Genomic DNA, 27,723 nt, shown 5'->3' on the forward strand with positions numbered 1-27,723 from the left:
AGTTGTAGAGGGACTTGCTAAATTGTAAAGGCTGGCTTTGAACCTGCAATCCTCCTATTTAAGCCCCCCAAGTACCGGGATTACAAGTGTAGGTAACTTTGAAATGACTACTCTACACTGTGTTTTTAGCTTCTGATTTCTTCAGCCCTCTTCTATCTATAAACCAACTTTCTCTGCTCAGCTCAATCTGTTCTATGGAAGGAAATGTTACCTGATTCCAGAATTGAAAAGAAAGCCAAATAAGAGCCAGGCATTTTGGGGTATCATGGCCCGTATTTGGTATTCCAGTACTTGGGAGTCTGAGACGGGAGAATTGTAGTTTTGAGGACAGCCTTAGCAATTCTGTGAGACTCTCAGCAACTTAGTGAGACCATTAAAATAAAATAAATAGGGCTGGGTGTAGTTCAGAAGTAGAATAATACCCCTGAGTTCACTCACCAGCACAGAAAAATTCAGGTATGTTTTTTTGTGTGTGTGGTGCTAGGGATTGAACCCAAGGACATTCTACCTCTAAGCTATATCCCTAGTCCAATGTTTTTATTCTTTTTTTCTTTGTTTATTTTTATTTTCATTTTTTTTTTTTTTTTTTTTTTTGCTGTACTGGCAATGGAACCTAGGGCATTCTGCCTCCGAGCTACACCCCCAGCCCTATTTTTTATTCTTTATTTTCAAACAGGGTCTCACGAGTTCAAATGGCCTCACTAAGTAGCTAAGGCTGTCCACGAATTGCAATCTTCCTGTTTCAGCCTCCCAAGTACTGGGATTACAAGTGTGGGTCACCATGCCCAGCTTTATTCTTCATTTTGAAACAAGGTCTCACTAAGTTGCGGAGGGCCTCGCTAAGTAGCTGAGGCTGGCTGCGAACCTGTGATCCTCCTGTCTCAGCCTCCCAAGTACTGGGGTTACAAATGTGTGCCACCACCACCAGGCCCGGCTTCAATAAAGATCTTTAAATTAACTTGCAAATCAGGCATTATGGCACAGGTTTATAATCCCAGTACTTGAGAGGCTAAGAGAGGAGGATTGCAGATTTGAAGCCAACCTCAGCAATTTAGTGAGGCCCTCCACAATGTACACCCTGTTTTAAAATAAAAAATAAAAGCTGGAGTCAGATGTGGTGACACATGCTTGTAATCCCAGCATTTGGAAGGCTGAGACTTGGAGGATCATGGTTCATGGACAGCCTCAGCTACTTAGGCTCTCTGCAATTTAGTGAGAGCCTGTTTCAAAATAAAGAATAAAAAACTGGGCAGGGGAGGTATAGCTCGGAGGTCAAATGCCTCTGGGTTCCATCCCTAGACCCGCAAAAAAAAAAAAATTAAAAAATTAAAAAATAAAGAATAAAAAACAGGGCATGGGTATAGCTTGGAGATCGGATGCCCCTGAGTTCTATTCTCAGATACACACACACACACACACACACACACACACACACACACACAAAGCCCGAAGCTGGGCATGGTGGTGCATGCTTGTAATCCCAGTACTTGGAAAGCTGAGACAGCAGGATTGTAGTCTCAGCTACTTAGGCCACAACTTAGTGAGACTCTGTTTTAAGATAAAGAGTAAAAAGTAGGGCTGGGGGTGTAGATAGGAGGTAGAATGCCTCTGGGCTCAATCCCCAGTACAGCAAAATAAATTAATGAATGAATAAATAAATAAGCTGGGCATGGTAGTGCATGCCTGTAATCTGAGTACTTGGAAGCTGAAATAAGAGGATCACAAGTTCAAGGACAGCCTTAGCAAACATGGAGACCCATCAACGTAGCAAGATTCTGTTTCAAAATAATAGTAAAATTGGGCAGGAGGGTGTATCTTGGAGTTAGAAGGCCCCTGGTTTCAATCCCCAGTATCAAAAAAATTATTAATCAAATTAGAGTTTTTGTATCTTTGATAGGCCTTTGCCACAGGGACATACACTCTCAGCCATACCAGGTTTGATTTTCACTTGTATTTGTAAAGGAAATTAGTTCTGATTTTTCTTTTCTTAATTTTTGTGGTACTGGGTGTAACGTTGAAATTGAGCGGGGGTAGGGGGGGTGAAGGAGGTAAACATCAGCCTAGTTATCAAAAGCTGTTTTAACTGGTGCCTTCAGGCAGGTCTGCCGACCATGGGGGAAGGGACCGATGAACCATGCAGTCAGCAGAGTCACACGGATGAGCCAAAGTACCCTGATATTTAAAGCTGGGGGGCGGGTTTTGGAGTGGGGCTAGCAGTGTGGGAATGCCAATTCTCTGGCGTCATCCGGAGTCTCACGATGCCTAGAGTCTATCTCTCGATGTCTGGAGTCTCATGACACCTGGAGTCTTGCAATAGCTCCACTTCTGGCTTCTGGGGTTCCGCCTCCTGTCCCTGCAGAGTCCCGTGGGGGAAGAGAAGGATCTGACCTATCACTGAGGATGAAACCCAGGGACATTTTACCTCTGAGCTAAACTCCCCGCCCTATTTTTTTTATTACTGTTTATTTTGAAACAGTGCCTCACTGGGTTGCAAAGGGCCTCACTAAGTAGTAGCTGAGGCTGTCTGCAAACCACGATCCTCCTATCTCAACCTCCCAAATGCTGGGATTACAGGCCTGTGCCACCATGTCTGGCTCTGATTTTTCATTTGAGAACACATCCTCATAGGAGCTATATTTGTCCAGAAACTGTGGGTTGGGTTTGGCAGAGAGCCTGACTGGACCATTGATCCACCAACTGTCCAGTGTTTCCAGGTATACAATTACCTCCACCTGGAGTGTGAGCAGATCAATGTTATACTGGCACCCATCATACCATGTTCTCACCAAGGCAGTCAGTTACTATTTCTGCCTCTTGTCCTACTGATTAATTCAAATATATCTTGTCTAAAGTTAGTCTCAACCAATTTACTCTGAAGCAACTTCCAGTATTCACATTCTTTTGGCTACATTTGGAATTTGTTACAGTTTCAAACAGAAATGACCTCATCATGTGAAGATGTGTCATTTTGCACATCTCTTTGCTAACCAGAAATTCCTAAGTCAAACACACTTTTCCTCCTGCTTACCAGAATGTCCCCATTGCCTAAGATGTGCCTGACAAGCCCCTTGCTCATGGCATCCCTGCTTATGGAAAATCCCCGTGTCCTGCGCAATCCAACTCTAATAACCCAACTAACTCCCTTTAACAGCCCCAGCAATGGCTGCCCATCGCTGCCCCGCTCCACAAAATCTCCCCTTAGACAACCTATACACGTTTCTAAGCTACAAGCCCACGGGGGTCCAACGTTTCCTGGAGCCCCCACTCCACATATTTTATCCCAATAAAGCCTGTACTTCTGCTGACCGTCTCCCATCTCCTTCCTCGCAGAAACTTTTAGTATTATTTTTCTTATAACTTGTGTGTGTGTGTGTGTGTGTGTGTGTGTGTGTGTGTGAGAGAGAGAGAGAGAGAGAGAGAGAGAGAGAGAGAGAGAGAGAGAGAGAGTGAGTTATTGAGGACTGAACCGAACCGAACCCCAGGGACATTCTGCCTACAAGGTACACCCCAGCTCCATTTTATATTTATTTTGAAACAGGGTCTCACTAGTTTCATGAGTCTCAGTATTAGCAGAGGCTGTCCTCAAACCTGCAATCCTCTTGTCTCAGCTTCCCAAGTATTGGGACTACAGGCGTGCACCACCATGCCTGTCTGGGTTTATGACTCTGACTCATCTTTATCTTTTTCATCCACTCTTCACCCTACCCCGTCCCCGCTGTACTTCATTTGGTTAATGTTGGACTAGAGACAGCTCTATAGGCTTTGTTTTCTCTAGTCTCTCCAGCCTATTGTGCATAATGCTGGCATGGTTTACGCATTACTATTCTGGTGATTTTGGCTTTTATATTATAAATATCTCTTGGCTAGAATTTTATATTTTAAATAAATCCATCTGTGAGAAAATCAATTGTATTTAATCTGGGCTTGATAGACCAGATTGTCAAAATCTTTAGTACTGAGTAACTTACACAAATTATTTCTACGGTCTCTGTCTTCATTTCTTCACATATAAAAATGGGGATAATAACTATCTACTTCACGAGGTGGTTATGAGTATTAGAAGTGTTATTATTTGTAAAGTATTTGGAACAGTGCCAGATACATGGAAAGTCCTGGAATACCTAGAATCTGTATAGAAGTAAACAAGAGCTGGGTGTGGTGGCACACACTTGTAATCCCAGTACTTGGGGGCTGAGACAGGAAGATCCCAGGTTCACAGCCAGCTTCAACTACTTAGTGAAGCCCTCTGCAACTCAGACCCTGTTTCTAAATGAAGAATAAAAAGTAGGGCTAGGAGTATAGCTCAGAAGTAGAATGCCCTTAGGTTCTATCCTCAGTAGTGGGAAAAAAAAAGTGAATATGGAAATGAACTTAGCCGGGCGTGGCCAGTCTCAGCTACTTAGTGAGGCCCTTTGCAACTCAATGAGACCCTGTTTCAAAATAAAGAATAAAAATAGGGCTGGGGGTGTAGCTCAGAGGTCTAATGCCCCTAGGTTCCATCCCCAGGACCACATAAAATAAAATAAAGAATAAAAAATAGGGCTGAGAGTCTAACTCAGAGGTAGAATGCCCCTTGATTCCATCCCTAGTAACACACACACACACACACACACACACAAAAAAAAAAAAAAAAAAAAAAAAAAAAAAAAACTGGGTGTGGTGGCGCACGCTTGTAATCCCAGCATTCCAGAGGCTGAGATTGGAAGATTCGAGGACAGCCTCAGCTAATTAGTGAGGCCCTCCTTAGTGAGATCCTGTTTCAAAACAAAAAGAATAAAAAACAGGGCAGGGGATGTAACTCAGAGGTCAAATGCCCCTGGGTTTCATCCCCAGACCCGCAAAAAAAAAAAAAAAAAAAAAAAAAAATAGAACTTACTCAGAATGTGGTTGGAAAATCTTAAAATGAGGCCTTCAGTGCCATAAGTAATGATGTTGATGATGTTTGGGTTCATGAGCTAAAGAAAGCAAATGAATATTCATTTATTTATTTACTCATTCATTCATTCATTCATTCATTCATTTATGTTATGGTACTGGGGATTGAATCCAGGGGCATTTTGCCTCTCAGCTATAGCCCAGCCCTGTTTTATTTTTTATTTTGAAACAGGGTCTCATTAAGTTGCAGAGGGTTGCTAAGAGGGTTGCTAAATTGCTGAGGCTGGCCTTGAACCTGTGATCCTCCTGTCTCAGCCTCTCAAGTACTGGAATTACAAGGGCATATCACCATACCCAGCCTGGATACTGTGTCTAGATGAATCTCAGTGGAATGTTTCTTGGTTTTCTTGACCAGAAACCTGAGCTTAAATCTGATAGAATGTTTGAACACCTTAATTTACTTAATGTTGTTTTATATTTGAAGCACTACTTTTCATGGGCATTTTAGTTGAATGCAATATTGTTTAACTAGGTGTTAAGTAAATCATTTGCCATAAGAAGTTTACATTACCATAGCTTGCATTTAAGAAAGTCAAAAATTTCAAAATATGGTTAGTTTCAAAGTAAATTTTTTATAAACCAGCTTGAATACTGCATTGTGGATAACAAGGTTAAATAAAGGTTTTAATAAGACAAACAGTGACAATTTAAATAAATCAGATGTTTTTGTCGAAGATTACTCTGTGATTTTCTCCAATTATTCATGACATTTCACCCATTCATATTGTGATCTGCTTTAATAGTGGAAGAAAAAAAAACCCTTGTCTCCTTGTTTATTCTTTGTTCTCAAGGAGATAAGCTGTTTATAAAGATACGTTATTTGTTATTTAAATCACTTTTACTGAAGTTGTTTATTTCCTTGTTTCAGTTTCTAAAAATATTGCAACAATTGTAATGCTTCTTAGTGATGTCTATTCAATTCAGAGTGATTTGTACTGGAATTCTTTCCTAAATGGGCACAGGTGCTGATATGTATATCATACTAGAATGAGTCAAAACTAATAAATGAGAAAAAAAAGATAATGGGGATATACTTGTGTCAACTTTTAAAATCTGTAATTAAAAATACTTTAGACCTAAAGTCTTAGATATTTATAAAGGTCTACCTTTATATTTGCCATTTCATAAGTACTTACAAAGAGTAATAATAATAATGATGATGATAATAATAAAGTAAGTATAGCAGTAAAACCATAAGCAGAAAAATTGCATAATTTAAATCCAGAAGTCTATTTCTTGAAAATGCCCTTTAATCACTTTGCAGACTTTCAAGATCATAATTATTATATAAAAGTAATTACATTAAAAGATAATTTACCTGGTAGTAAAGTATCAAATTAAAGCTGAAAAACAGTATTTGTAAACAGAATTATATTTAAAAAAAATTGTTGAACAGCAAACATATGAAATTATATCTCCTGCTTCTTTCTTTGCTATGCATAAAATTGCTTTCAGAATAAATTTTTGTGATTTGATGCTAAAAAGCTGCATGGTTGTATAGCATACAGCTATATTACATGTTTTGCATATCAATGTATAAACCTAAACCATGTCTTATCTTAAATAATCAACAGGGTGGATGTGTGAAATAAAGTCAAGAAGATTTGATATTGTAAGGGACAGTTGATTATTTCTAAGAAATAAAGGTTCAAAATATAGCTGGGTTGACTTGGCTAAAAAAAAAAGAAGAAGAAGAAGTAAGAAGTGGTATTATAATTTATAGCATATATTCCTGCTGAGTAAGCTCTGGATGCTGCAAACTCGGGTCTGTGAATGCACATCTCTCCCTTTGAAGTTGATGAGAATTGCTTGGGCTAAGTGAGATACATGCTGGGAAAATTGGGCCCTTACAATTGCTGTGTATAGACATTAGAGGCCTCATGATACTTTCCATATCTGGTCCTTCAGTTTTCTCCAGTACTGGTTTTGGCAGAAGATGTTCAGTTTTGGAATGAACACCCCTTGAATTAGATAATTTCTGTTACTAAAAGGTATTCAGGTTTCATTATCCAAAGAGTCTTACTTAGCCAGGCCTGGTGGAGCAGCCTGTAATACCAGTCCTTGGGAGTTTGAAACAGGAAGGTGGTAGGGTCCAGGACAGCTTCAGCAAGTAGTAAGACTCTCATCAACCTAATGAGACCCTGTTTCAAAATAAAAATAAAAAATAGGGCTGGGGGTGTAGCTTAGCTGTAATGCACCTGGGGTTCAATCCCCAGTACCATACATACATACATACATACATACATACATACATACATACAAAAGGAAGAAAGAAAGTCTTACTTGAGAACTGTTCCACTATCAATTGGATAAATAAAGTTTACCTTGATTTAGTGCCTGGTATGGTGGCGCATGCTTGTAATCCCAGAACTTGGGAGGCTGAGAAAGGATCTCAGGTTCATGGCCATCCTCAGCTACTTAGTGAGGCCCTTCCCAATTTAGTGAGACCATGTTTCAAAATAAGGAATAAAAAATAGGGTTGGGATGTAGCCCAAAGGTAGAATGCCCCTGGATCAAACCTCAGTATGGCAATAAATAAATTAATTAACTAATTAAACAAAAATAAAAAATTAAATAGGGTTAGAGGTGTATCTGGGAGATAGAATGCCTCTGGGTTCAACTTTCAGTACCAAAAAGCATAAAACAAAGAAACAAAAGAAGGCAATTGTAACAATCCAGGAGGGAATTGATGAGGATTTGGAACAGGGTTTGTTGTCACACTGCTGGTGAAAGTGATGGGATTTTGGATAATTTTGAACAAAATTCACCGACGCAATGGACGCAGGGTGGGGGGAGGAGTAAAAGTGAAAAGCAGAGGATGGTGGCTGTGATAAATGACCTGGACAGCTAGAGGCGCAGAGTTGGCATCTACTGAGACAACAGGGTCACACAGTGGGTAGTGGGAATGGGAAGAAGTACTAGGGCATCCTCTGCCCCTTAAAGAAACGGTCATAAGAAGAGGAACAACAGCAGTAGTGTACGGAAATGGTCTCTCGACTGGGTCATGTCAGTGGCCTGCCCCGTCTGTGCTCAGTCTCTGTCACTGGCCCAAAAGCACCCTCCAGGATGGTGACCTTATAAACCCGGACTTGGAAAATCATAATGTATGTTAGAGATAGAGGACAACCATACAGTCCACCCCTTCCACACACACACGCACACTCACACACACACAAAATGGATTCTGTGACGCTCTCTCATATATATATATATATATGTTTCAACCATAAAAGATTATATCATATATATATAACAATCATATATATATGAATTTTCTTTTATTTATTTACATATGTATTTATTTTTGTGGTACTGGGGATGGAACCCAGGGGCTTTTCTACCTCTGGGATACACTCCCAAACCTATATTTTATTTGGAAACAGGGTCTCACTAAGTTGCTGAAAGCCTCTCTAAGTAGCTGAGGCTGGCTTCGAACCTGCGCGATATTCCTGTCTCAGCCTCCCAAGTACTGAGATTACAAGTGTGCGCGCCACCACGCCTGGCTTATTTATTTACTTATTTATTATTTATTTATCTTGTGGGTATTGAACTCAGGGATATTCTACATTCAAGTTATACCCTAGCCCTATTTTGTCTTGCTAGGTTGCTGAGGGGTTTCACTAAGTTTCTTTTTTTTTTTGCGGTACTGGGGATGGAACCCAGAGGCATTGTACCTCCAAGCTACACCTCCAGCCCTAGTTTTTTTTTTTTTTTTTTTAAACAGGGTCTCACTGAGTTGCGAAGGGCCTTGCTAAGTAGCTGAGGCTGTCCATGACCACGATCCTCTGGTTTCCACCTCCCAAATGTTGGGATTACAAGTGTGTGCCACCTTGCCTGGCCTGGGTCTCACTAAGTTTCTGAGGCTGGCTTTGAACCTTTGATCCTACTGTCTCAGCATCCCAAGTATTAGGATTATAAGCATGTGCCACCATACCTAGCAATCTTCTCATTTATTTAAATCCTTCTAATTTTTTTTTACCTTTTATTATTTTCATCATTTACATTTATTTAAAAATTTCTGGCCAGGTTTGGTGGTGCACGCTTGTAATGCCATCATTCAGGAGGCTGAGACAGGAGGATCACAGTTCGCGGACAGCCTCAGCTACTTAGTGAGGCCCTTTGCAACTCAGTGAGACCCTGTTTCAAAATATAGAATAAAAATAGGACTGGGAGTGTAGCTCAGAGGTAGAATGCCCCTGGGTTCTATCTCCAGTACTGAAAGAAGAAGAAGAAGAAGAAGGAGGAGGAGCAGGAGGAGGAGGAGGAGGAGGAGGAGGAGGAGGAGAAGGAGGAGGAGGAGAAGAGGGAGAAGAGGGAGAAGAAGAAGAAGAAATAGGGCTGGGGGTATAGATTGGAGGTAGAATGCCCCTGAGTTTAGTCTCCAGTACTGTAAAAAAAAAATTTTTTTTTAATATTGGTTACTTAAGTCTTCTGGTTAAAACAAATTCTCTTGAATACAACAAATGTAATATAAGTTATTTCCCTTTAAATTACCTCACACTTGTTCATAATAAAGTTCAGGAGCTGGGCATGGTAGCACATGCTTGTAATCCCAGCATTCAGGAGGCTGAGACAGGAGGATCTTGGTTCACGGACAGCTTCAGCTACTTAGTGAGGTCCTTTGCTGTCGGGGCCCACTCGGCTGGACCGAGATGGCACCCAGGCTTGTTGCCAGCGTGGATTCAAGATGGCGCCTAGGCTTGCAGCCAAGTCATGAGACTCACAAGATGGACGTCTCCTTGAGCATGCGCAGTGTGCCATGCTACGTGCCTGCAGAATGATAAGTGACGCCTACCACCAGCCTGCCTATGAGAAAGTCAGAAATGTGCATGCCCTAACTGTGGAAGCTTGGGGTTGGTAGGGAATAGAAGGAGGGATTATGATGCTGATATATATTGTGTACGCATTGTCAGACATATTGGAGACATATTAGAAGAGACATATTAAGAGACATGTTAAGGATCCATTAAAGAAGAATTCATATTTCAGCTGAAAAGGTGTCTGTGTCGTTCTCTAAGCCCCTGCGGGTCGGAGTCTTAGCTTCAGCTACTTAGTGAGGTCCTTTGCAACTCAGTGAGACCCTGTTTCAAAACAAAGGATAAAAGCCAGCCGTGGTGGCACAAGTTTGTAATCCCAGCATTCAGGAGGCTGAGACAGGAGCCTCAGTTACATAGGCCCTTTGCAACTCAGCGAGACCCTGTTTCAAAATAAAGAATTAAAAAATTAGGGCTGGGGGTATAGCTTAGAGGTAGAATGCCCCCGGGTTCCTTCTCCAGCACCACACAAAAAACGTTTATTTTCTATGCTTCTGTATTCTTTCATGGCCAGATGAAAAATTTATGTTGATATTGCTGCCCATTTAACATTAACATATTCATGATTGCTATTTTATTTCCATAATTATTAAGCTGTTGGAATCTCTAACAAAGGATTGTTTCATTGATCAAAAGAAGGAATTATTAAGCCAGGTGTTGTGGTGCATGCTTGTAACCCTAGTATTTGGGAGGCTGGGACAGGAGGATAGCGGACAGCCTCAGCTACTTAAGCCTTCCGCAACTTAGTGAGCCCCTATTTCAAAATAAAGAATAAAAAACAGGGCTGAGGGTTTAGCTTGCAGGTAGAATACCCCAGAATTATTTTTCTTATCCTTTTTTTTTTTTCTGATACTGGGGCTTGAACCGAGGGGCACTCTACCACTGAGCTACATCCTAGCATTTTTATTTTTTGTTTGGAGACAGGGTCTCACTAACTTACCTAGACAGGCCTGGAACTTGCACTCTCCTGCCTCATTCTTTGCAGTCCCTGGAATCAGGTCATGTGCCACTGTACTTGGCAAATTGTTTTCAGAAAAAAACATGATATCTAAACACTCAGCTGGGCATGCTGGCACATACCTGTAATCCCAGTGCTCTGGAGCCAGAGACAGGAGGATGTGGTTTCAAGCCAACCTTGGCAATTTAGCAAAGTCTTTCAGCAATTTAGTGAGACTGAGACCACATTTAAATAAAAAATTACAAGCATGTGTGCTACAGCATATCATGCAGATCTTGAGAAAGCTCAATCGGGATCCGCAATGGCGTAGATCCCCTGTGAAGCATGTCTAGCATTTCTTTCTTCATAAAATTATTTTAGGATTATTTGGATTAATATGTATAATTGGAATTTTATGTATAAACATTATAACTAAAACTGATGGGCAGCGGCTTGTGAGAGACTCAGGCAGCAAAGATTTTTTCCCAAGGATAAAGTTATTGGGCCAAACATTAAGTTCAAACTGATGTTAGTTTGAGCCACTGTGTAAGATAAGGTTTGAGTCAGCTTTATGAAGTGGGACAAAGCATATTATGATTAATTAAATGTCTGACACCGTTGCCCTAAACTCTATACAAAAAATAAAACTTTTCCTGTCCTTGAAAATCCTGCTTGCATGGCTATGCCCTTGCTTTTCTGCCAAAAAATAAAGTATAAAAGTTGTAACAAATCCTAAATAAAATGGAGAAGGTTAAATCTGATTTCGTGTGGCAATTCTCTCATTTCAACCTCGGCTTCCCTCACCAACACACGAACCTCGACTCTGCGAGGGCTGGACCCCGGCACATGTGTGATGGCACATGCTTGTAATCCCAGTACTTCCGGAGGCTGAGGCCGGAGGCTCACAAGTTCAAGTACAGTCTCAGCCAGTAATGACACTCTCATCAATCTGGTGAGACCCTGTTTCCAGATGAGAAATAAACTCTGAGCTGGGCGTGGTGGTGCAGGACCTGTACTTAATACCAGTACTTGGGAGGCTGAGACAAGAGAATCATAGATTCATGTCCAGACTCATCTACCTAGTGAGGCCCATGCAATTTAGTGAGACTCTGTTTCCAAATGAAAAATAAGCCTGGCATGGTGGCGCATGCTTGTAATCTCCGCGCTTGGGAGGCTGAGACAGGAGGATCGCACAGGTTCGAAGCCAGCCTCAGCTTCTTAGGCTCTCAGCAACTTAGCGAGACCCTGTTTTCAAATAAAATATAAAATATAAAATAGGTCTGGGAGTATAGCCCAGAGGTAGAAAAGCTCCTGAGTTCCAACCCCAGTACCACACACACAATTAGGTATGAGGGTGTGGCCCAGAAGGCCCCTGGGTTCCATCTCTAGTACCACACACACACACACACACACACACACACACACCCGAGTGAGGGTGTATAGCTCAAAGGTAGAATGCCTCTCTGGGTTCAATTTCCAGTACCCCTCACACAAATAAAAAAATTCTGAGTTGGAGTGTAGCTTGAAGGTAGAATGCCTCTGGGTTCAATCTCCAGACACACACACACACACACACACACACACACACACACACACACACGAATAAAAATAAAAAGGTCTGCGAGTGTAGCTTGGAGATAGAATGCTCCTGAATTCAATCCCCAGTACTGAAGGGGGAAAATATAGGGCTGGGAGTGTAGCTTAATAGTAGGTAGAATGACTCTGAGTTAAATCTCCAGTACCAAAAACAAAAAACAAAACGAATAAACATTCTCTGAAAAAAAATTTTTTTTTAAAAGATGAGGTCTTAGCCGGATGTGGTGGTGCACCCCCTTTTTTTGGTGGTACTGTGGTCCCTGGAAGCCCTTCTACCTCCCAGCTACATTCCCAGACCTATTTTATATTTTTATTTGGAAACAGGGTCTCCTAAGCCAGCACCCGCGGCTGGCTTCGAACCTGCGCGATCCTCCTGTCTCTGCCTCCCAAGCGCTGGGATTACAAGCGTGCGCCACCACGCCCGGCCCAAATAAAGAATTTTAAAAAAGGGCTGGGAGTGTAGCTCGGAGGTAGAATGTTCCTGAGTTCCATCCCCAGTACCGTCAAAAAAAAAAAAAAAAAAAAAAGAAAAAAAAATCACTGAAGTATGGAGTAACAGTTTGTCATGTCCAACAATAGAATTGCAGCTAGAAAGCAAATAAAAACCTTTATGTGTGAATTGGGGTATTTTCAAATACAATCAATGACTCAACAAAGTTGGGAGATGAGTCTTCAAAATATTTTGCCATGCTACATTTTCCTTTTCTGTTTCTTTGTGAAATTTGGCTTTCTCCATCCTATACTCTCCTTTCCAGCTTATTTTATAGCTCTATTCCTGGAATGTCTTGCTGAACTCTTGCTGAAAGTTAATCTTCTAGAAGGCATTCCTGATTTTCCATTAAAAAAGTCACATAAATAAAGTTGCTCTGTTATTAATACCGCCACAGCGATATGTCTTTTGTTGAAGTCTTCATGCAGCCTGTTTTGAATAGCAATTTGTATCCCCAATACCCATAGTATTTCAAAACACTTTTCTTTTAATCACGTTCGGGTGGGTCACTTAGAAATTCCTCTTCAGTAGCCGGGCGGGTGGCGCACGCTTGTAATCCCCGCGCTTGGGAGGCAGAGACAGGAGGATCACGCAGGTTCGAAGCCAGCCCCGCGCGCTGGCTTAGGAGACCCTGTTTCCAAATAAAAATGTAAAAATAGGTCTGGGAGTGTAGCCCGGAGGTAGAAGGGCTTCCAGGAACCCCAGTACCACCAAAAAAAAAAAAAAAAAAAAAAAAAAAAAAAAAAGAAATTCCTCTTCAGGATCAGGTGTGGTGCCCCATGCCTATAGTCACTATAGTGGTGAGCCCGAGACCAGAGGACATTCATGGTCGAGGCCAGTTTCAGCAATTTAGCGAGATCCTTCAATAATTTAGCAAGACCCTGTTTCAAAATAAAAAAATAACAAAAGAGCTGAGGGTGTAGTTCAGAGGTAAATTGCCCTGGGTTCAACCCCCAGTGCTAAAAGAAAAAGTTCCTCTTTGGCTACACCATCCCATGACTACTCCATCCGCTAACTGTCCTTGGGTCACTGAATTTCCTAAACCCTTGTAAATCCAAAACATCTGAGTGTGTGCCATATCGAAAGTGACTTATTATGTTACTCAAATACCCAAAGGATAAGTGATAGGTGTACATTTCAGCTACTTTTGGACATTGGAGGCCAAAAAAAGGGGCTACATTTCAAGAGGGTTTAATAACATTTTATTAAAATATGAGGGTCCATTGGGCCACCTACAAGTAATTTACATGCTCTAACTTCAGAGGCTCAGGGGTGGTTACTGCTACCACCCCTGAAGGCGGGGTGAACTAGGGGGTGCCGCACAGCCTGAGCTGGGCGGAGAGTTGCCCCGCCCCTCCGGCCGCGAGCGCTCGCCCCGCCCCTCGCCCCGCCCCCGCCGCGACGGCGCACTGCATGCTGGGAGCCCCGCCCGCCGCCCCGCCCGGAAGCCCTGCGGGCCGGGGAGTTAGGATTGGAGGTCGGGGACCTGAGCTGCTCCCTTAGGTTCGCTCGGGCGGAGCCTCCGGCGAGCACGGCCGGAGTTGACTGTGCCTCGGTGTCTTCTGGGTTTCAATAAAGTTTTCCTCTCCCTCCCCTTGTACGGAGCTCAAGATGGCGGCCTCCTGGTCGCCCTTGGCCACCCTGCGCGGCTTCGCGCAGAGCCGGCTGAGAGGGAGCTGTGCTGGGCGCGGGGCCCGGGCCGCCGCTCTGGCTCCTGCGGCCGCCGCCCCTGGGAAGCCCCTTTGGAAAGGTCAGTGACTGCCACGAGGAGGCGGGGCCGGCCGGCCTGTAACTGGAAGCCTCGGGGTCATCCTTTCTCCCAGAGCTCCCCCACGCGCCCCCAGGTTTCACAGCTCTTCCACTTAAGGGTCCCTCGAGAAAAGAGAAGTTTGCTTCTTTTGCCCTTTTATGCCACCTGCCCGTGAGGAGCCCAGAGCACTTTGGAAGCGGCCCAGAGTAACTTTTATATTAAGGCTTAGAGGTCGACCCTTACTTAGCTGGTTCCTTCCAAGATGTTGGAGAGCTGGGACCTGGCAAGGCTAGGTGTGGAGTGCCTGGCACCTCAGCTGACCCTGCTGCTGTCTGGTCCAGAAGGCTGAAGATTGAAGGGTTCATCTTGGTGTTCATTTCAAGCTTCGGTGGAGTTTATCACTGGGTTTATAGCATTCGTTCGTTTACTTATGTGCATGCATGCATGAATGAATGAATGACTATTTTGAGTAACCAAACCCACAGCAGTGCTATAATTTTACTGCTCTCTTCATATATTCTCATCCAAGTGCAGATTACTCAAAGGCAAGGACCTCAGGTCATTGTCATTCTCAGCATTTCGCACAGGGGTGGGTACCTGATGGGCAGATACTTTTCCGAAGAGTGATACGTTGTTCTCATTGTTTCCCTCATTCACCTACTTAATGCTTTCCTTTTAATCTTCTCCCAGCACACCCTCCTTATTAAACTGATATATGTTAATAAAGAATATAATGAACTACTTATTGGCCAAAAAAGCAACATCTTTGACCATTATCATCAATGTAGTTGAAATTAATACTAGAACTATGATTAGGTCAAATTACACTTTTTTATGGAACTGGGATTAAACTGAGAGGGGTTCTACCTCTGGGCTACACCCCCAGCCCTATTTAATTTAATTAAAAAATTTTTTTTGGTGGTACTGGGGTTCCTGGACACCCTTCTACCTCTGGGCTACACTCCCAGACCTATTTTATATTTTTTATTTGGAAACAGGGTCTCTTAAGCCAGGGAGGCTGGCTTCGAACCAGCGCAAACCCGAGCAATCCTCCTGTCTCCACCTCCCAAGCGCGGGGATTACAAGCGTGTGCCACCATGCCCGACCAATTTGTTTTTATTTTTAAAAAAAGTTTTGGTACTGGGGAATGAATCCAGGGACATCGTACCTCTGAACTATACTTCTAGTCCATTTATTTATTTATTTACTTATTTTTGTGTTACTGGGGATTGAACCCTGGGACTTTCTATCTCTGGGCCATGCCCTCAGCCCTATTTTATTTTTTATTTCAAAACAGGGTCTCCCTGAGTTGCTGAAAAACTTCACTAAATTGCTGAGGCTGGCTTTAAATCTATGATCCTCCTGTCTCAGCCTTCCAAGTACTGGGATTACAAGCATGTGCCACTATGCCTGGTTTATTTTTATTATTACTTTTTTTTTTGTGTGTGTGTGGTACTGGAGATGGAACCTGAGGCATTCTACCTCTGAGTTACATTCCCAGCCCCATTTTTTATTCTTTATTTTATTTTATTTTATTTTATTTTGTGGTACTGGGGATGGAACCCAGGGGCATTCTATGAGCTACACCCCTAGCCCTATTTTTTATTCTTTATTTTGAAACAGGCTCTCAGCCTTCCAAATGCTGGGATTACAAGCGTGCACCACCATGCCCGGCTTTATTCTTTATTTTGAAACAGGGTCTCACTGTGTTGCAAATGGCCTCACTAAATAATTGAGGCTGTCCTTGAACCTGGGAATTGCTAAATTGCTTAGTCTGGCCTCAAACTTGTAATCCTCCTGTCTCAGCCTCCCAAGTATTTATTACACTTAATGTATAATCAAAATATTTTGCTAGTATAAACTGTGGATCATAAAATAAACTTTATTTTTATAATAGCCAATAGGACTAGTGATGTTGTTTAGTGGGAGAGTGGGTGCTTAGCATGCAGAATGCCCTGGCTTCAATCTCCAGCACTGCAAAAATAAAAATAAACAAATAAATGGACTTGAATAGTCAGTAAAAACAAAGGTTACAAAATACAAATGTTGTGAAGAGGAAATTGGTAGTAAAATGTAAGACTCTTCTAACTTTAACAATTTAGGAGTCCTCTAAAATTGGTTTGTTACATATCCTTCCAAAGATAATCTGTGTATGTACAAGCATAGATGTATGTATTTATCTGTACAAAAAAATGGAGGTAAGCCGGGCGTGGTGGCGCACACTTGTAATCCCAGCATTTGGGAGGCTGAGACAGGAGGACCGCGGTTCGCGGACAGCCTCAGCTACTTAGTGAGGCCCTCTGCAACTCAGTGAGACCCGGTTTCAAAATAAAGAATAAAAAATAGGGCAGGGGGTGTAGCCCGGAGGTTGAATTCCCCTGGGTTCCATCCCCAGTCCCGCAAAAAAAAAAAAAAAAAAAAAAAAAAGTAGGTAGTAACATACCAAACACACTGTTCTGTGTATAGAACAGTTAATTCTTTGTTCATTTAATATGTCTTGGAGGCTTAGTTCTATCAATAAGCATAGACTTGTTTTAAACAGTAAAATAGTTTTCCATCCTATGCATGTACCATAATTTATGAAAATTAAGTTAAGGCTTAAGGAATGTCATTACAGCAGCAGGTGTGATTTACTAAATGCTTATTCTGTTCTTTAGTATGCTAACTGCTAATTTATTTATTTCTCGTTATCATTATTTTGGAGATGATGGATCCAGTGTTGGCAGAAGTTGTATGTGACTTGTAAGCCACAGAACTTGTAGGTTCAAGTAAATACCGTTCTTGGACATACATCCGACCCTAAGGCCATGCTGTTAACTCATGCTCCCTTCTATACTAAAAATTTAGCCAGTTCTGGGTATTGAGATTTGATGAAAATGTAGTTAGGGGAGGCCAATTTAATTCTAACTAAAAATGTTTCCTTCCCTTTTTAAACAAAAAAAACTTAAGTTGAAATTCTGTTCAATATTTTAAGTCTGAAATACAAATTAATTTTTGGTCACTTTCTTGATTTTTTTTACCATTTATATTTCTATATTATCTTTAATTTTTAATCTTTTGAAGTCTAGTGTTTAATACAGCATAATGTGGGTGAAGCATTGGTTTAAACAAGGAAAGAGGTAAGGAAAGGAATGTTCTTAATTTTGTTTCTGTCTCTTTGTTTTTTTTTGTGGTACTAGGGGTGGAACCTAGGGGCTTTCTACCTCCGGGCTATACTCCCAGACCTTTTTTTTTTTTTGCGGGTCTGGGGATGAAACCCAGGGGCATTTGACCTCCAAGCTACACCCCGTGCCCTGTTTTTTATTCTTTATTTTGAAACCAGGTCTCACTGAGTTGCAGAGGGCCTCACTAAGGAACTGAGGCTATCCGCGAACTGCCATCCTCCAGTCTCAGCCTCCCGAATGCTGGGATTACAAGTGTGTGTCACCACGCCCGGCTTTCCCAGACCTATTTTTATACTTTATTTGGAAACAGGGTCTCACTAAGTTCCTGAGAGCCTCACTAAGCAGCTGAGGCTGGCTTCAAACCTGGCATGATCCTCCTGTTTCAGCCTCTCAAGGGCAGGGATTACAAGTGTGTGCCACCACATCCGGCTTCTGTCTCATCTTTTAATACCAGCCCTGGCTCTATGGGTATTAAAACTTTATGGGTATTAAAATGCTGTTCATCCAAATTAGACCTACCTAATTACCTCATTTTAATTAAGTTTTAGGAAATACAACATGTGATCTCCTGTCTCAGCCTCCCAAATACTGGGACTACAAGTGTGCGCCACCACGCCCAGCCTAAAAATATTTTTCAGTTGTCTATATTTATGGGGTAGAGTGTGACAGTTCAATATGTGTATACAATGTGCTATGATTAAATCAAGATGATTAGTAATTCTATCTCCTTAAACATTTATCATTTTTTGTATGTACTAATGATTTTCAAACTCTCTTCTAGTTCATTATAAATATATAGTAAATTGTTATAAACTATAGTCTTTGTATAGTCTTATTGTAAACCCTACTGTGCTGTAGAACATCAAAACTTTTTTTTCCTGTTAAACTTTTTTTTTTTTTTTCTTTTCCGGTAGTGGGGATTGAACCTAGAGGCACTCTACCTCCAAGCTATGCCCCAGCCCGATTTTATTACTTTATTTGGAAACAGAGTCTCACTAGGTGTCTGAGAGCCTTCTTGTATTGCTGAGGCTGGTGTTGAACCTGCAATCCTCCTGTCTCAGCCTCCCAAGTACTGGGATTACAAGCGTGTGTCACCACATCTGGCTAAACTATATTTTGGTACCCGTTATCCAGATTTTCCACCTGCTTTACTTCCTGCTTCTCTTTCCTAGCCAGTAGTAATCACCATTCTTTCCTTTATGTGCACACCTTTTTTTTTTCTTTCTATACTGATGATTGAACTCCAGGCTTTGTGCATGGTAGGCAAGTCCTCTACCACTGAGCACATACCTGGCAACTTCTATGATTTTTTTGAGCTTCCACATCTGAGAAAGAATGTGCAATATTTGTTGTTTTCTACTTTGCTTATTTTGGTTACCCTGATGTCCTCTACTGCCATCCGAAAACATATATATGAGATGGTGTTTTACTGCCTTGCCCAGACTGGCCCTGAACTCCTGGATTCATGTGGTCCTGCCTCAGTCTCCTGAGTGCTGGCACAACAGGTGCCCACCACTGTGCCTAGTGAGTGCATAATTCTTTTCTTTTTTCTTTTTTGCTGACACTGAGGTTTTAATCCAGGGGCATTCTACTTCTGAGCTACATCACCAGTCCTATTTCATTCTTTAAAAATTTTTTTTATTGGTACATTATATTCATACATCATATTGGGGTAAAAAACTTGTGTGGACATACATGTACACATCACCAATTTAACCTCTACCCAATTCCCACCCCATCCCCTCCCCATCCCTCCTTCCTTTGCTTGGCTTAGTGGTTGACTTCGATATATTTAAGTACATTGCGTTTTACAGAATTTCCTTCCCCCCCTCCCATCCCATTATTTAGGTTGTCTTGTTTGCTCCTCTATAGGATTTCCTTTTTCATCTAGAGTTCCTCTATGACCCATTTCTCCTTAGCTTTCACATATTAGGGAAAGCATCTCTAATACTATATTGAAGAGAAATAGTGATAATAGACATCCTTGTCTTGTTCCTGTTTTTAGGGGGAATTCTTGAAGTTTTCCCCCATTTAATATGATGTTGGCGATAGGTTTATTTTAGATTGCCTTTATGATGTTGAGATATGTTCCTTCTATTCCAATTCTCTGCAGTGTTTTAATCATAAATGGATGTTGGATTTTATCAAATGTTTTTTCAGCGTCCATTGAAATGATCATGTGATTTTTGTCTTTGATTCTGTTTATATAATGAATTACATGGATTGATTTTCGTATGTTGAACCAGTCTTGCATCCCTGGGATGAACCCTACCTGGTCATGGTGTATGATTTTCTTTATGTAGTTTTGAATGTGTGTTGCTAGTTTTTTGTTTAATAGTTTTGCATTCAAGTTAATCAGAGATATAGGCCTGTAGTTTGCCTTCCTTGAACTATCTTTATTTGATTTGGGTATTAGTGTGATGTTGGCTTCATAGAATGTATTTGGGAGAGTCCCACTTTTTTCTATTTCACAAAATAGTTTGAGGAGTATTGGGGTTACTCTTCTATAAAGGTTTTATAGAATTCACTTGGAAAACCATCTGGTCTTGGGCTTTTTTTTGATGATAAACTCTTTATTGCTTTTTCAATCTCTCTGATTGTTATTGGTTGGTTTAAGTGTTCTATATCTTGTTGACTCAGTTTAGAAAGGTTGTATTTATTTAGAAATTTGTCAATTTCCTCCAGATTTTCCATTTTGTTGGAGTATAGTTTTTTAAAGTAGTTTCTGATAATCCTCTGGATTTCTACATTGCCAGTTGTAGTGTCTCCTTTTTCATCTCTTATCTTCATAATTTGGGTTGATTTTCTCTTTTTTTTAAGGTTAGGTTGGCTAGTGGTTTATCTATCTTGTTAATTTTTTCAAGAAACCAGCTTTTGGTTTTGTTGATTTTCTGTATTGTTTTTTTATTCTCTACTTTGTTAATTTCTGCTCTAATTTTAATAAATTCCTGTCTTCTACTGGCTTTGGGGTTTGATTGTTCCTGTTGTTCAAGGATTTTGCGGTGTGTCGTTAGGTTATTTACTTGAAGATTTTCTGTTTTGCTTATGTGAGCACTCAGCGCTATAAATTTTCCTTTTAATTCTGCCTTCAAAGTGTCCCAGAGGTTTTGATATGTTGTATCTTTTTTTTTCATTTGTTTTTATTAGAAATTTCTTGATTTCACCTCTTACGTCTTCTATGACCCATTCTTCATTCAGAAGTGTGGTGTTCAGTCTCCACATGTTTATGTTGTTTCTCTGGGTCTTCTTATAGTTGATTTCTAGTTTCATTCCATTATGGTCTGAAATGACACAGGGAAGTATGTAACATTTATTGAATTTGCTAGTGCTCATTTTGTGTCCCAGGATGTGATCTATTTTGGAGAAGGTTCCATGAGCAGCTGAGAAAAATAGAAACTCCACTGTAGTTGGGTAAAATATTCTGTATGTGTCCAACAGGTCCATTTGGTTAATGGTGTTCTTTAGTTCTGAGGCATCTTTACTGACTTTTTGTCTGGAAGATTTGTCTAATGTTGTGAGAGGTGTGTTGAAGTCTCCCAGTATTATTGTACTGGGATTTATGTGTGACTTCATGTCACAAAGAGTTTGTTTTATGAAAGTAGCTGCACCTATGTTTGGGGTATAGATGTTGATTATTGTTATTTCCTCTTGCTGGATTATTCCTTTTACCAGTAAAATATGACCTTCTTTGTCTCTTCTAATAATTTTGGGTTTGAAGTGTAACTTGCCTGATATCATAGTTGCTATTCCTGCTTGCCTTCGAGTTCCATTAGCATGGATTACCTTGCTCCAGCCCTTTACCTTGAGTTTGTTCCTATCTTTACTTGTAAGGTGTGTTTCTTGTAAGCAGCAGATGGATGGATTCTGGTTTTTAATCCATTTTGCCACTTTTATATCTTTTTATTGGGGAGTTGAAGCCATTTACATTCAGTGTGATTACTGAGAGATAATTTTTAATTCCTAACATGTTAAGATTTTATTTCTGTTTGAAATAATGTTTATTTTTCTTTGCTTAGTTGTCTGCTGTATGGAAAATCTTGTTTCTCTGGTTCTGGTGTGTATTACCTATTTCTTCTTTGTAGTTAATCTCCTTGAGTATTTTCTTAGCGCTGGTTTTGAAGACATAAATTCCTTCAGTTTCTGTTTGTCATGGAAGCTCCTTATTTGCCCATCTAATTTGATAGATAGTTTTGCTGGGTAGAAAATTTTTGGCTGGAAATTGTTTTCTTTCAGAATTTGGAATATGTTTCTCCAAGCACTTCTGGCTTTCATGACTTGATTTGGGAAGTCTGGAGTGATTCTAATTGGTTTGCCTCTGAATGTCACTTGGCCTTTTGTTTTTGTTGCCTTTAAGATACTCTGCTTGGATTCTACATTGGTCATTTTGACAATTATGTGGCATGGGGAACCTCTTCTCTGATCCTGTCTAAAGGGAGTTCTATAAGTTTCCTGGACCTGTGTATCGACCTCTTGCTCTATGTTTGGAAAATTTTCTGCTATTACTTCCTTGAAGATATTATTGATCCCTTTGGTTTCACCTTCTTTTCCCTCCTCTATTCCAATTATTCTTAGGTTAGCTCTCTTAAAATGGGCCCATATTTCTTCAATGTCAAATTCCTGTTTTCAGATTTTTTTTTCTAAATTATAAACTATGCGTTCGTTTTTGGAGTGATCATCTTCTAGGAGCGAGATTCTATTCTCCATGTGGTCTAATCGATTGTTTATAGCTTGAATGGATGACTTTACTTCAACAATTGTATCCTTTATTTCTTTTAAACTCTCTCTAAATTCTTTTCAAGGTCCTGTATTATTTCTACAGTTATATTCCTGATTTGATCTTCTTGAGGTCTCTGAATTTCTGTGTTATCCGGTTCTGATAATATGGAGTTGTGGGCATTCATTGCTTCATTGTTATTCCTCTTTCCCATGTTTTCAGAAGTTTGTGCCTTCTCTGGGTTCTTCCTTGGGTCACTATGACTTCACTAGGGTGCTTTGGATCTTGAGTCTGTGGTAATCTCAGTCACCAGTGCTCCTTTACTGGGTTGTATTGCAAAGTCTCAGACCCAGGGAGTTGATCGAGGCTGCACGAGACCGTGGGGGTGCTGAGCTGGGCATTTTCCCATGGGGAGCTGTGACTACGGTGTGCTATCTCTGCCACCGCTACTCCTTCTCTGGGTTGGACTGCAAACCAGACCCGGTGATATTATCAAAGCTGCGCAATTCTCTGGGGGTGCAGTGCTGGAATTTCTCCTTTAGGGGCTGCAATTTCATTTACGGTTATTGTGTGTGCTGATCTGGAGCTGTCGCGTGTGTGTTGAATTCACTGCTGCCACTGGCAATATGGCGCTGCTGCCATGCCCAAGGTTGTGAGGCTGGCATATTTATTTTCTGGTTTTGTGCTCCTTCTTGAGTCGCTGGAGGGCGTGATAAGGTTGGCCACTGGGAGTTTTAGACATTCTTTGCATTGAAAAAACTGCTGAATTATACCCAAATGACCTGCAGCTGCTCACTTCAGCTTTTTGTTTACCTTTCTTCTCTGGAGCCTGGTGTTATGAGGGAAGATGGCGCTGGCGCAGCATCTGCTGCCACAATGCGGGCTGGTTTCTTTTCTGGTCTCTGGTTGTTCTTCTAGTCTTCTTTTTCTCTGTCCTTTGTATTTACAGTTTTTATTTATCTACTGATAGTGTTTGTTGGCTATCAAAAGTGCTGATTTTGTGGTAATAGTGATGGAGTATTAGTGGGACTTGTAAATGCTGCTTTTCTTGGTCGCCATCTTCCCAGAACATATTTTATTCTTTATTTTGAAAAAAATATCTCCCTAAGTTGCAGAGGGCCTCACTAAGTAGCTGAGTCTGCCTGAGAACCTGTGATCCTCCTGTCTCAGCCTCTCAGGTACTGGGATTACAAGTGTGTGCTACCATGCCTGTCTATATAATTCTTATAGTAGTTCCTTTATAGGGTTGTAATGCAATTTATAATTTAAAGGTAAATATGTTAGATTCCATTTAAAGATTTTCATTTATATATGGATGAGCTTATGCAATCTAAAATGAACAATGAATGCATCAGTTATTTTTCTTATTTCTTGAAAAAAACAGATCTCTTAGATCTCATTATTAAAGAGTGTGTGAACAGGGTGAATATTAAGGAGTTATTCAGTATGCTAGGCCATGCCTATAATTACTTGAGAATCACTTTATTCAGATTTCTAGGCAGTATTTTACTGATTTGTTATCATGAAATTTAAAGGACTATTTTTTCCTTTTGTAAAGTTATACACATTGGCACATTTAAGATTAGCTACCTTCTACTGGAAAAGAATGATAACCAGGAAGCATTTAGTTTCAATTTTCATAATTTTTCTATTTAAATCAAAAGCACCCTTTTAAAGCCCCTAAATCAGTCTTTTATAAATAAAGTAAATCATCTTGTGATGCATTCCTTGATGATGGCTTATGTTGTTTTTCTAAAGAAAAAGTTTAATTAAGATTTGATTTTCTTCTATTCTGCACTGCTTTATTCATCACTGAATCAAACAGGTCTTTAATGTCACTGATAAGTCTTGACTTTTTGGGTTATTGATGACCACTGCAGTTTTAAAAAAAGCAGTGGAATATTATTTTTCTGGATATGATTAGACTGTAATAAAGCACAAATTGGCTGCCTTTGACCTCAGCATGAGCTTCTGCCACTGTAGGAGAACATTTCTGGTCAGTGGCTACTGTTTACAGTTTGTTAAAATCAACACAAATGTACGAATAAATCATGAATAATTGTGAACACAGTATTTGAATGGATGTTTAATAAATATGCATTAAAAATCTAATTACTGTAATGAAGTTTACAGCTGAAATTTTAATCCAGCCCTTTAGAAATATTAAATGTGCTTTTCCTGATTGTGCATTTTTCTCACAGCAGTTGGGTAAACATTTTAAACTAGAAATCTAAATTCCTTCTATAGTTTTGATTTCATTTAACTAAACATGTGTTCTTTTTTTTTTTTCCTTCTTTTGCGGTACTGGGAATGGAAGAGGGGCATTCTACCTCTGAGCTACACCCCCAGCCCTATTTAAATTTTTTATTTTTATTTTTATTTTTTTGTGGTACTGGGGATGGAACCCATGGCCTTCTGCCTCAGTGCTACACCTCCAGACCTACTTTTATATTTTATTTGGAAACAAGGTCTCACTAAGTTGCTTAGAGACTCACTAAACTGCTGAGGCTGGCTTCCAACCTGAGATCCTCCTGTCTCAGCCTGCCAAGTACTGGGATTATAAGGGTACACCACCACACCCAGCTCCCAGCCCTATATTTCATTCTTTAGTTTGAAACAGGGTCTCACTGAGTTGCAAAGGGCCTCACTAAGTAGCTGAGGCTGTCTGCCAACTGAGATTCTTCTTTGTCAGCCTCCCAAATACTGGGATTACAAGTGTGTGCCACCACGCCCGGCACATGTGTTCTTTTTGACAACAGTCTTTTTCTTTGTGAAGAAGTGAAGTCTTCTTTATGTTATACTGTTATTTTGAAGATTTTTGATCAGTTCTATCTCAGAACTGGTGAACATATGGGATACCAAATGATTATTAAAATATGACCTGAGCTGGGTATGGTGGTGCATACTTGTAATCACAGTACTTGGGAGGCGGAGACAGGAGGATTGCAGGTTTGAGGACTGTGTCATCAAATAGTGAGACTTTCATTACCTAGCAAGACCCTGTTTCAAAATAAAATAAAATAGAGCCAGGCATGGTGGCGCATGCTTGTAATCCCCGCGCTTGGGAGGCTGAGACAGGAGGATTGCGCAGATTCGAAGCCAGCCTCAGCTACTTAGTGAGGCTCTCAGCAACTTAGTGAGACCGTGTTTCCAAATAAAATATAAAAAATGGGTCTGGAAGTATAGCCGGAGGTAGAAAGCCTCTGGGTTCCACCCCCAGTACCACCAAAAAAAAAAAAAAAAAAAAAAAAAAAAAAATTAAAAAATTAAAAAAAAAAAAAATAAATAAAATAAAATAGGTCTGAGAGTGTAGGTTGGAAGTAGAATGCCCCTGGGTTTAATCCACAGCACCCCCTCCCCCCAAAAAAAGGCCTGGAAAGATGAGATTGTGGTTTTGGTTTCATTTTATTGTACGAGAATAATAATTTAATTTTCTTTTCTTTTTGGCACTAGCAATTGAATCCAGGGCTATTCTACCTTTGAGCTATACCCCAGCCCTATTTTTTTTTTTTTTTTTGTGTGTGTGTGTGTGTGTGTGGTACCAGGGATAGAACCCAGGGGCATTCTACCTCTGAGACACACTCCCATCTCTATTTTTTATCCTTTATTTTATTTTATTTTTTGTGGTACTGGGAATGGAACCCAGGGGCCTTCTACCTCTGGGATATACTCCAAGACCCATTTTATATATTATTTGGAAACAGGGTCTCACTAAGTTGCTGAGAGGCTCACTAATAGCTGAGGCTGGCTTCGAACCTGTGTAATCCTCCTGTCTCAGCCTCCCAAGTACTGGGATTCCAAGCATGCTCCACGACACCTGGCTTATTTTTTCTTTTGAAACAGGGTCTCACTAAGTTGCAGAGGGCTTCACTAAGTAGCTGAGGCTGGCTGTGAACCTTCAAGCTCTTCATGTCCCAGCCTACCAAGTACTGATATTACAAGCCTGCACTACTATGCCCAGCTTCCCAGGTTCTATTTTACTTTTGATTTTGAAACAGAGTCTCACTAAGTTGCAGAGGGTCTCACTAAGTAGCTGAGGCTGGCCTTGAATCTGTGACCTTCCTGTATCAGCCTCCCAAGTACTGAGATTTGAAGCATTTGCCACCATACCTGGCTGGAATAATCATTTATGTTTGTTTGTTTGTTTGTTTGTTTGCACATACTGGGGATGGAACCCAGGGGCATTCTACCTTCAAGCTATACCCCCAGCCCTAATTTTAAAAAAGTTTTTTTTTCCTTTGAAACAGGGTCTCAATAAGTTGCAGAGGGCCTCACTAAGCAGCTGAGGCTGGCCACAAACCTGAGATTCTCCTGTCTCAACCTCCCAAGGACTAGGAGTACACAGGCATGTATCACTACTCTGGCCCTTTTTATTTTATTATTATTATTATTATTAATTTTTGCGATACTAGGGATGGAACCCAGGGGCATGCTACCTCTGAGCTATACCTCCAACCCTATTTTTTATTCTTCATTTTTAAACAGAGTCTCACTGAGTTCCAGAAGGCTTCACTAAGTAGCTGAGGCTGTCCTCCTGTCTCAGCCTCCCAAATGCTGGGATTACCAGCAAGCGCCACCACATCTGGCTCCTTTTAATTTTTATTTTGAGTTATTATCTGGCAGTTTTGCCCACACTGGCTTTGAACTTTGGATCCTTGTACCTCCGCCTTCTTGAGTAGCTGGTGTTACAAGCATGTGCCAGCTCTTTTTGTTGTTGTTGTTTTTTAGTTCTCACATTTAGGTTTTTGGTTCATTCCTACAGTAATTGGAATTCATTAAATCTGAGTTTTATAGGTGATTCTGATATTTAGTCAGGATTGGGCTTAGAAAATCTGTACCTGTTAGGAGACTAGACCAAATGTTGTCAACCTTTTTCTGTAAAGGTCAGATAATATATTTTTCTTTGCAGGCCATATGGTCTCTGCCAAAGCTATTCAGTTCTGGTGTTGTAGTATAAAAGTAGCTATGGACGTAACATAGCTAATGGGCCTGGCTGCATTTGGAGTGCTGAACATAGCTTGTTTACCTCTGCTTAGATAAATATTCATGTATACTTACATTATTCTTTTGTTTGGAATTAAAATACATATATTTTAAAACTATCTGGAAATGTTGTTATGTAGAATGAGGGCATAATCTAAATTAATTTTTCTGTTGTCTTTTATTTATCCAAATGCTAGTTGTTGAATAATCTGTTGTCCCATGTTGCTTACTTCATTTACTCAATAAATAATGTGTGCCCATCATGGACATTATGCTAGCTAGGCCTTGTTGGTCCTAGGTACAAAGTGAAGTAAACACATGAGGTACCTTTCATTTTGTA

General features: G+C 40.6%; 1 protein-coding gene across 2 annotated transcripts in view; it reads left to right on the forward strand.

Annotated features, from left to right (window-relative positions):
- Positions 1 to 14,383: 14,383 nt before the first annotated feature.
- AFG1L (AFG1 like ATPase) overlaps positions 14,384 to 27,723 on the forward strand; it is a gene marked incomplete at both ends in the record, with an annotated part of 206,104 nt that continues 192,764 nt past the window's right edge. For both annotated transcript variants that reach the window (XM_080700611.1, XM_080700612.1), the window contains one exon: positions 14,384 to 14,522. In XM_080700611.1, coding sequence (XP_080556737.1) covers positions 14,384 to 14,522 — 139 coding nt within the window. The remainder of the gene's footprint in view (positions 14,523 to 27,723) is intronic.

Source organism: Muscardinus avellanarius (genome assembly GCF_963383645.1).
Source record: "Muscardinus avellanarius genome assembly, chromosome: 8".
Classification (NCBI taxonomy): Eukaryota; Metazoa; Chordata; class Mammalia; order Rodentia; family Gliridae; genus Muscardinus; species Muscardinus avellanarius.